This window comes from Panulirus ornatus, chromosome 31 (genome assembly GCF_036320965.1).
Source record: "Panulirus ornatus isolate Po-2019 chromosome 31, ASM3632096v1, whole genome shotgun sequence".
NCBI classification, from domain to species: domain Eukaryota; kingdom Metazoa; phylum Arthropoda; class Malacostraca; order Decapoda; family Palinuridae; genus Panulirus; species Panulirus ornatus.
Window position 1 is genome coordinate 13,207,151 of NC_092254.1, and position 11,381 is coordinate 13,218,531.

The 11,381-nt window shown below is 42.7% G+C and overlaps 1 protein-coding gene across 3 annotated transcripts in view; it reads left to right on the top strand.

Annotated features, from left to right (window-relative positions):
• Nucleotides 1-11,098, top strand: part of LOC139758832 (SET and MYND domain-containing protein 4-like) — an 83,401-nt gene extending 72,303 nt beyond the window's left edge. For all 3 annotated transcript variants that reach the window (XM_071680677.1, XM_071680678.1, XM_071680679.1), the window contains 2 exons: nt 1,445-1,569; nt 3,332-11,098. In XM_071680677.1, coding sequence (XP_071536778.1) covers nt 1,445-1,569; nt 3,332-4,459 — 1,253 coding nt within the window. In that variant the 3' untranslated portion in view covers nt 4,460-11,098. The remainder of the gene's footprint in view (nt 1-1,444; nt 1,570-3,331) is intronic.
• The last annotated feature ends 283 nt before the right edge of the window (nt 11,099-11,381 follow it).

Below are 11,381 nucleotides of genomic sequence, written 5' to 3' on the forward strand. Positions count from 1 at the left end.
TAACACCCACCTTTATCCTCTTTGCCTCTGTACAGTGGCACTATGCATGCATTCCGCCAAACCTCAGGCACTTCAGCATTATCCTTGCATTTGATATAAGGATATTCAGTGTATGTACACTGAATATCCTTATAAACCAATCAAGAACACAGTAACCCATTTCTTTAATAAATTCAACTTGAATACCATAGAATTCCGCCGCTTTGCTGGATTTCATCTTCCCCAAAGCTTTCAATACCTCTTCTCTCTTAACCAAACCATGCTTCCTGACCCTCTCACTTCACACACCACCCTGACCAATACACCCTACATCTGCCACTCTGTCGTCAAACATGTTCATCAAACCTTCAAAATACTCTCTCCATCTCCCCACTTCATCCATACCTGTTGTTACTTACCCCCTTCATTGATGTTCCCTTTTGTTCTCTTGTCTTACATACATCATTCACCTTCCAAAACATCTTTTTGTTCTCCCTAAAGTTTAATGATACTCTGTCACCCTCATTTACCCCTCTTTTTCAACCCTTCCACCTTCTTAACCTCCTCCCAGTTTCTTTTATACATCTCCCAGTCATTTGCACTCCTCCCTTTCAAGTATTGTCCAAATGCCTCTCTTTTCTCTTTCACTAACAACTTTACTTCTTCATCCCACCATTCACTACCCTTTATAATCTGCCCACCTCCCACTTTTCTCATGTCACATGCATCTTTTGCACATGCCATCACTGCTTCCCTAAATACATCCCATTCCTCACCCACTCCCCTCATGTAATTTGCTCTCACCTTTTGCCATTCTACACTCATTCTCTCCTGATTGTTAACATATGGAATGATTTACCAATTAGAGTGGTTGAAAGTAGCACCAGTTACATTTAAGAATACATAAGTCTTTTTTTAATGGTATGGTTATGTTGAATGTATAGATGATGATAGTTTGGTCAGGAAGACACCAGAGTACCACTGTAGAAGGTACAAGAAGGATGGATAGACAGGAAGAGATGTACAGATATAGTAAAAGAACTGATTAAGATTAGGAATATTTTAAATGGCAATGCTGAAAGCATGACTGGGGATCAGATGCACTAGAAGCACCTTGCATCATATGGTGGTGTTAATGGAGACGTTTGTCTCACTTGAGGAATCAACATTTAGCGAGTAGAATGGCAAAAGTAAAAAAAACTCTTATAAAAGTGTGGAAGTCCAAAGAGAAGAGGACACCTGGTTAAGCGAGTTAAGGAAATACCAGAACCTGTGGTAGACCATACTTGACTGTGTTGCTGTAGAAGCATTATGAATCAGGCAAGATATGTGGTGGGTGCTATGTGCTACCCCTGACTAAAGGCAAAATTCTCAGACACTTGTAAGTACTGTCCGATGTATAAGTGTTATATTATAAGTATTATGGTCATCATATCAGTAGTGTAATGATGGTTTTGTGTTGCAGGAGAGGTGCTGGTGGTGGAGGAGGCCCTGGCCACTGTCGCCAAGCTGGATGCTACACTCCGGACCCACTGTTCCCACTGTCTGCGTCGCTGTCCCATCCCTCTACCCTGCCCCACCTGCTCCCTGGTAAGTTACTGCCCTGTCCTACTCTGCACCACATGCTCCTAGGTGAGTTACCACTTCATTTCTCTACCCCACCCCACCTGCTCCCTAGTAAGTTACTGCCCCATCCCTACCTGCTTCAAGGTAAGTTACTGCCCTGTCCCTTAACTAGCTCTACCTGCTTCCAGGTAAGTTACTGTCCCATCCTCCTATCCTACCACACCTGCTCCCTGTTAAGTTACTGCTCTGTCCTTCTACCTTGCCCCACCTACTTCCTGATAAGTTTTTTTTTTTTTGTCTCCCGCGTTTGCGAGGTGGCGCAAGGAAACAGACGAAAGAAATGGCCCAACCCACCCCCATACACATGTATATACATACGTCCACACATGCAAATATATATACCTACACAGCTTTCCATGGTTTACCCCAGACACTTCACATGCCCTGATTCAATCCACTGACAGCACGTCAACCCCGGTATACCACATCGATCCAATTCACTCTATTCCTTACCCTCCTTTCACTCTCCTGCATGTTCAGGCCCCGATCACACAAAATCTTTTTCACTCCATCTTTCCACCTCCAATTTGGTCTCCCACTTCTCCTCGTTCCCTCCACCTCTGACACACATATCCTCTTGGTCAACCTTTCCTCACTCATTCTCTCCATGTGCCCAAACCATTTCAAAACACCCTCTTCTGCTCTCTCAACCACGCTCTTTTTATTACCACACATCTCTCTTACCCTTACGTTACTTACTTGATCAAACCACCTCACACCACACATTGTCCTCAAACATCTCATTTCCAGCACATCCATCCTCCTGCGCACAACTCTATCCATAGCCCACGCCTCGCAACCATACAACATTGTTGGAACCACTATTCCTTCAAACATAGCCATTTTTGCTTTCCGAGATAATGTTCTCGACTTCCACACATTCTTCAAGGCTCCCTGGTAAGTTACTGCCCTGAATCTCTATCTTGCCCCACCTGCTCCCTGGTAAGTTTCAGCTCTGTCCCACCACCCTGCCCTACTCTGAGGCAAGTTAATGCCTCATCCTTCTATTCTGTTTTCCTACACATGCCGACCTGTCTCTATCCTGCCCTTCCCTATATCTTTTAAGGGTGTTACAGCCTCAACCTTCAACATTTAACAGAGTATAGATTGCATAATGTGAAAGCATTATAGGAAAGAATGAGATGGGTGTGTCAGATAGTGAGTGTAGGGATGGATGCATTTTTATTAATATCTCTGTACAATCCCTCTTATTTATTTATGTATTTTGCTTTGTCGCTGTCTCCAGCTTTAGCGAGGTAGCGCAAGGAAACAGACGAAAGAATGGCCCAACCCACCCACATACACATGTATATACATACACATCCACACACACAAAAATATATACCTATACATCTCAATGTATACATATATATATATACACACACAGACATATACATATATACACATGTACATAATGCATACTGTCTGCCTTTATTCATTCCCATTGCCACCCTGCCACACATGGAATAACAACCCCCTCCCCCTCTTATTTTCTTATTATCTTATGTTACATGGTAGCATTAAATATCTCTTTTGGACAGGTGAAACTCCAGGGGACAGGAAAGGCAAGAAGTCTGACTTGGAGGATCTGATTTAAGTGTTTCCATTGGGTTTGAGGTTGGCACTTCAAGACTGATTGTTTACTAGAGAATTAGAAATTCTAAAAAGACTTTTTGTTAGAATTACATGAAAGCCCAAATGACTGATAGTGTATAATGTATTACAGGTGGTGTTCTGCAATGAGGGTTGTCGAAATGCTGGTGAGAGTAATGGACATGCTGCAGAGTGTGGTGTGTTGGCAACCTTAGTGACTCTCCAGCTGGATCCTGCAGCAGCCCTTGCCTTCAGAATCCTTTCCTCAACTACCCTCACTGCCCTCCGCACCAAAGTGGCCACCCTTCGGCAAGAGAGTGGTGGGGGCACACGACCCATGATGCAAGTTGTACGTGAATACCGTTCCCTGTACCACTTGGAGGGACATGCCACAGCCCGCACCGAGAGCCAGCTACAAGAGACAGCAGCTGTTGCCTGTGTTTTAACACGAATCCTTCTTGAACAGTGTCCCTCTTTCCTGAAAGATGAATGCATCCATCCAGTCATAGTAACACAGGATGATGTTGCATTGGTGGGTGGGCAAATAATGCGCCTCATCCTGGGTCTTGAATGTAATATACATGTAACAAAAGAGTTTGAAGTCAGTAATGGTAGGGATGGTAGAGTTGGTAAGAACCGTGGGCAGGAAGTGGGCTGGTCTGTGTATTCTGCTCTTAGCCTGGTGAACCACTCATGTGTTCCCAACACCTTGTCCACCTCCCTAGGCAGCAGGAAGTTTCTGTACAGTGTGAGCATCATTCCACAAGGGGCAGAAATTACTGACACCTACGGCGAGAGATATGTTAGTCATGGGCGCACAGAACGTCGTGCAGCACTTCAGCAACATTATTTCTTCTGCTGTGGTTGTGCTGCTTGTCAAGCTGACTGGCCCCTGTTTCATGAACTGCCAGTGAAACCGAGTATGCGATGTCCCTCATGCTGCCAAGCGCTGAGTGGATTTGCATGCAAACTCTGTGAATTGGTGTGCACAGCAGAGGGTACCACACAGACAGGTGTTCAGCTGTATGATGCTCCTGCAGCTCAAGTGCAGATCAATAAATCTTGGGGAGAGTATGTAAAGGTGTCAGTCCAGATCAACAAAGGTGAAATCTCTCCTGATATTATGACCATAGTTGTGGATTTGTTGATCTTACTGGACAAGTACACTGTCCACCCCAACCAGGCATATGTCAGTGCTCAAGAGACGCTGATGACCTGCTTTGATCTGGTAGGATCTGTCCATTTTGTCAGATCTCTCTGACTTGTAAATTAAAGGTTACCAATCCTTTGGTCACTAACCAGAACCAAAAGATAACCTGTAATTAATGTGCTGCATAAACATCTGAATTTCACAGCACCTATTGGGAGCAACAGTCAGGAAATTTTTCATATCTACAAGGTGTGGTAAATAGCTTCCCAGTTTGTGCCTTGGTGCTGAGCATTATTTAAATTTTTTCTGACCTGATACTTCTAATTTTTTTTCACTTTTCAGTAGGCTGCCACCATAGTTGTTAAAGTATTTTTGTGAGAGATGGGTAGGCAAAGAGTGGCAACTTTTGGTCCCAAGAAAAAGAACTGGTTAATGAGTGTGTGATGCTGACCCAAGCAGGGAGAGATACCACTCAGATCATGCTCAAAAAGCAAGATCTTTCCTTATTTTGTTTGTTTTCCTTAAAGCTGTTTGTAATTGCTGAAGGGATACAAAATGGTAAACTTTGTGTGTAGATTAGAAAAAAATGATATGATGAGGAGAAGTACTTGTAAACTTAGTCTGAGGGGCTCATATAGCATCAGTTGTGCACTTAAGTGAGATATTCATCAAGTCTGTTGCTAATTTCAGCTGCACTTGTTGATAAATCATTCCATATTTCATCAGTCCAGTTAAAAAGAACTTTGCTTCATTTCAAGTAAATTGTTTACCTATGAGTATGATAAAATTGGATGAATTTAGACTTACTAGCTGCTAAGATCAAGATTGTCAAAGTCTTTGATAGTACTTAATTCCTATTTTAAATCCAGTTTAAACCTCTTTACCATGTTAAAAGTTAAGATCACTTGGGATGCTAAGACTGGATTTGTTTCTCAGACTAAGAATCATTTGGTAGCTTGTTCCTTCAGTCTCTGTGTCTTATTTTTTCAAATAAGTAAGATATTCAAAGCAACACAATACTCAGTGTGAAGATGCTCCATTGAAGCATAAAGAGTGAGGATTAATTTTGTAGGCATAGCTGTGAATGCCCTACTTCTGTAACACTGTATTTTGTTCACTATTTTATTGGCCCTGTTTCCCGCATCAGTGAGGTAGCACCAAGAAACAGACAAAGAATGGCCAATCCACTTGTATAAACGTATTTATATATATATTATTCATTAGAAAGCAAAAATGGGTATGTTTGAAGGAATAGTGGTTCCAACAATGTTATATGGTTGCGAGGTGTGGGCTATAGTTAGAGTTGTGCGGAGGAGGGTGGATGTGCTGGAAATGAGATGTTTGAGGACAGTATGTGGTGTGAGGTGCTTTGATCGAGTAAGTAATGAAAGCGTAAGAGAGATGTGTGGTAATAAAAAGAGTGTGGTTGAGAGAGCCTTCTAGAAGAGGGTGTTTTGAAGTGGTTTGGTTGCATGGAGAGAATGAGGGAGGAAAGATTGACAAAGAGGTTATATGTGTCAGAGGTGGAGGGAACAAGGAGAAGTGGGAGACCAAATTGTAGGTGGAAAGATGGAGTGAAAAAGATTTTGAGTGAGCGGGGCCTGAACATACAGGAGGGTGAAAGGCGTGCATGGAATAGAGTGAATTGGAACGATGTGGTATACCGGGATTGATGTGCTGCCAATGGACTGAACCAGGGCATATGAAGTGTCTGGGGTAAACCATGGAAAGTTTTGTGGGGCCTGGATTTGGAAAGGGAGCTGTGGTTTTGGTGCATTATCCAGGACAGCTAGAGACCGAGTGTGAACGAATGTGGCCTTTGTTGTATTTTCCTAGCGCTACCTCGCACACATGCGGGGAAGGGGCTTGTTATTTCATGCATGGCAGGGTGGCGATGGGAATGAATAAGGGCAGACAGTATGAATTGTGTACATGTGTATATATGTATATGTCTGTGTGTATATATATATATGTATACATTGAGATCTATAGGTATGTATATGTGCGTATGTGGACGTGTATGTGTATACATGTGTATGTGGGTGGGTTGAGCCATTCTTTCGTCTGTTTCCTTGCGCTACCTCACTAACGCGGGAGACAGCGACAAAGTATAAATTATTTATTTATTATTATACTTTGTCACTATCTCCCCCATTAGTGAGATAGCGCAAGGAAACAGACGAAAGACTGGCCCAACCCACTCACATACCCATATATATACATACACGTCCACACACGCACATATAAATACCTATACATCTCAATGTATACATATATATATACACACAGACATATACATATATACACATGTACATAATTCATACTGTCTGCACTTATTCATTCCCATCGCCACCCCGCCACACATGAAATAACAACCCCCCTCCCCGCAAGCACGTGAGGTAATACGAGGAAAAGACAACAAAGGCCACATTCATTCACACTCAGTCTCTAGCTGTCATGTTTAATGCACTGAAACCACTGCTCTCTTTCCACATTCAGGTCCCACAAAGCTTTCCATGGTTTACCCCATATGCTTCACATGCCCTGGTTCAATCCATTGACAGCACATCGACCCCAGTATACCAAATCGTTCCAATTCACTCTATTCCTTACACGCCTTTCACCCTCCGGCATGTTCAAGCCCTGATCGCTCAAAATCTTTTTCACTCCATCCTTCCACCTACAATTTGGTCTCCCACTTCTCATTCCCTCCACCTCTGACACATATATCCTCTTTGTCAATCTTTCCTCACTTATTCTCTCCATAAACAACAAACCATTTCAACACACCCTCTTCTGCCGTCTCAACCACACTCTTTTTGTTACCACACATCTCTCTTACTCTATCATTACTTACTCGATCAAACCACCTCACGCCACATCTTGTCCTCAAACATCTCATTTCCAACACACCCACCCTCTTCCAAACAAACCCATGCCTCGCAACCATATAACATTGTTGGAACCACTATTCCTTCAAACATACCCATTTTTGCTCTCTGAGATAATGTTCTCGCCTTCCACACATTCTTCAACGCTCCCAGAACCTTTGTCCCCTCCCTGACCCTGTGACTCACTTCTGCTTCCATTGTTCCATCTGCTGCCAAATTCACTCCCAGATATCTAAAACACTTCACTTCCTCCAGTTTTTCTCCATTCAAACTTGCCTCCCAAGTGACTTGTCCCTCAACCCTACTGAACCTTGCCCTTATTCACGTTTACTCTCAGCTTTCTTCTTTCACACACTTTACCAAACTTAGTCACCATCTTCTGCAGTTTCTTACCCGAATCAGCCACCTGTGCTGTACCATCAGTGAAAAACAACTGATTCACTTCCCAAGCCCTGTCATCCACAACAGACTGCATACTTGCCCCTCTCTCCAAAACTCTTGCATTCACCTCCCTAACAACCCCATCCATAAACAAATTAAACAGCCATGGAGACATCACGCACCCCTGCTGCATTCACTGGCAACCACTCACTTTCCTCTCTTCCTACTTGTACACATGCCTTACATCCTTGATAAAAACTTTTCACTGCTTCTAGCAACTTGCTTCCCACACCATATATTCTTAATACCTTCCACAGAGCATCTCTATCAACTCTATCATGTGCCTTCTCCAGACCCATAAATGCTTCATACAAATCCATCTGCTTTTCTAAGTATTTCTCACATACATTCTTTAAAGCAAACACCTGATCTATACATCCTCTACCACTTCTGAAACCACACTGCTCCTAACCAATCTGGTGCTCTGTACATGCCTTGACCCTCTCGATCAATACCTTCCCATATAGCTTCCCAGGGATACTCAACAAACTTATACCTCTGTAATTTGAACACTCAACTTTATCTCCTTTGCCTTTGTACAATAATTTGAACACTCAACTTTATCTCCTTTGCCTTTGTACAAAGAAACTATACATGCATTCCTCCAATCCTCAGGCACTTCACCATGAACCATACATACACTGAACATCCTTACCAACCAGTCAACAACACAGTCACCCCCTTTTTTAATAAATTCCACAGCAGTACCATCCAAACCCGCTGCCTTGCTGGCTTTCATCTTCCACAAAGCTTTCACTATCTCATCTCTGTTTACCAACTCATTCTCTCTGACTGTCTCACTTTGTACACCACCTCAACCAAAACACCATACATCTGCCACTCTATCAACAAACACATTCAGCTAACCTTCAAAATACTCACTCCATCTCCCTCTCACTTCACTACTACTTGTTATTACTTCCCCATTTGCCCCTACATAAACATCTACATTTGCACATATACATACATATACATATCAACATATACATACACATAAGCAGACATTATATACATACACATGTACATATTCATGCTTGCTTGCCTTCATCCATTCCTGTTGCTACCCTGCCCCACAGGAAAACAGCATTGCTATCCCCTGCTTCAGCAAGGCAGCGCCAGGAATACAGACAAAAAGGCTACATTTGTTCACACTCATTCTCTAGCTGTCATGTGTAATGCACCAAAACCACAGCTCCCTATCCACATCCAGACCCCACAGACCTTTCCATGGTTTACCCATGAGGCTTCACATGCCCTGGTTCAGTCCATTGACAGCACATCGATCCTGGTATACCACATCATTCCAATTCACTCTATCCCTTGCATGCCTCTCACCCTCCTGTATGTTCAGGCCCCGATCGCTCCAAATATTTTTCACTTCATCCTTCCACCTCCAGTTTGGTCTCCCGCTTCTCCTCATTCCCTCCACCTCTGACACATATATCTTGTTTGTCAATCTTTCCTCACTCTTTCTGTCCATATGTCCAAACCATTTCAATACACCCTCTTCTGCTTACTCAACCATACTCTTTTTATTTCTACACATCTCTCATACCCTTACATTACTTACTCGACCAAACCACCTCACACCACGTATTCTCCTCAAAAATTTAATTTCCAACACATCCACCCTCCTCTATACAGCCCTATAACATTGTTAGAAGTACTATTCCTTCAGACATATCCATTTTTGCTCTCCGAGATAACATTCTCTCCTCCTACACATTCTTCATCATTCCCAGAACCTTCACCCCCTCCCCCACCCTGTGACTTGCTTCCGCTTCCATGTTTCCATCCGCTGCTAAGTCCTCCCAGATATCTAAAACTCTTTACTTCCTCCAGTTTTTCTCCATTCAGACTTGCATCCCAATTAACATGTCAGTCAACCCTACTAAACCTAATAACCTTTTTCTTATTCACATTTACTCTCAACTTCTCTTTTCTCATACTTTTCCAAACTCAGTCACCAACCTCTGCAGTTTCTTACCTGAATCAGCCACTAGAGCTGTATCATCAATGAGCAAAAACTAACTCACTTCCCAGGCCCTCTCATCCACAACAGACTGCGTACTCGCCCCTCTCCAAAACTCTTACATTTACCTCCCTAACCACTCCATACATAAACAAATTAAACAACCATGGGGACATCACACACCCCTGCCACTGACCAACATTCACTAGGAACCAATCACTCTCCTCTCTTCCTACTGGTACACATGCCTTACATCCTTGGTAAAAACTTTTCACTGCTTCTAGCAACTTATCTCCCACCATATATTCTTAAAACCTTCCACAAAGCATCTCTATCAACTGTATCATATGCTTTTCCAGATCCATAAATGCTACATACAAATCCTTTTGTTTTTCTAAGTATTTCTCATGAACATTCTTCAAAGCAAACACCTGATCCACATATCCTCTATCACTTTGGAAACTACACTGCTCTTCCCCAATCTCATGCTCAGTACATGCCTTCACCCTCTCAATCAATACCTTCCCATATAATTTCCCAGGAATACTCAAGAAACTTGTGCCTCTTTAGTTTGAACACTCACCTTTATCCCCTTTGCCTTTGTACAATGGCTCTATTCATGCATTCCGCCAATCCTTAGGCACTTTACCATGATCCATACATACACTGAATATCCTTACCAACCAGTCAGCAACACAGTCACCCCCTTATTTTATAAATTCCACTGGAATACCATCCATACCTGCCTCCTTGCCAGATTTCATCTTCCACAAAGCTTTCACTACCTCTTCTCTCTTCACCCAATCATTCTCCATGACCCTCTCACTTCATACACCACCCCAACTAAAACACCCTACATATACCACTCTATCATCAAACACCTTCAACAAACCTTCAAAATTCTCACTTCATCTCCTCACTCCATCACTATCTGTTATCACTTCCCCACTTGCTCCCTTCACCAATGTTCCCATTTGTTGTCTTGTCTTACGCATGTTATTTACCTCCTTCCAAAACATCTTCTTATGCTCCCTAAAATTTATTGATACTCTCTCAGCCCAACTCTCATTTGCCCTCTTTTTCAACTCTTGCACCTTTCTCTTGACCTCTTGCCACTTTCTTTTATACAACTCCCAGTCCTTTGCACTACTTCCCTGCAAATATCATCCAAACGTCTCTCTTTTCTCTTTCACTAACAATCTTAGCTCTTCATCCCTTTCTAATCTGTGCACCTCCCACCTTTCTCATACCACATGCATCTTTTGCACAAACCACCACTGCTTCCCTAAATACATCCCATTCCTCACCCACTCCCCTCTCGTCATTTGCTCTCACCTTTTGCCACTCTACACTCAGTCTCTCCTGATACTTCCTTACACAAGTCTCCTTTCAAACTCACTGACTCTCACCACTTTTCTCCCCAACATTCTCTCTCCTTTTATGAAAGCCTCTACAAATCTTCACTGCCTCCACAAGATAGTGATTAGACATGCCTCCATCTGCCCCTCTCAGCACATTAACATTCCAGTCTCTCTTTTACACAACTATCAATTAGCATGTAGTCCAATAATGCCCTTTGATCATCTCTCCTACTCACATATGTATATTTATGTATATCTCTCTTTTTAAACCAGGTAATCCCAGTCACCAGTCTTTTTTCAGCTCACACATCCACAATCTCTTCACCATTTCCATTTACAACACTGAACACCCCATGTACACCAATTAT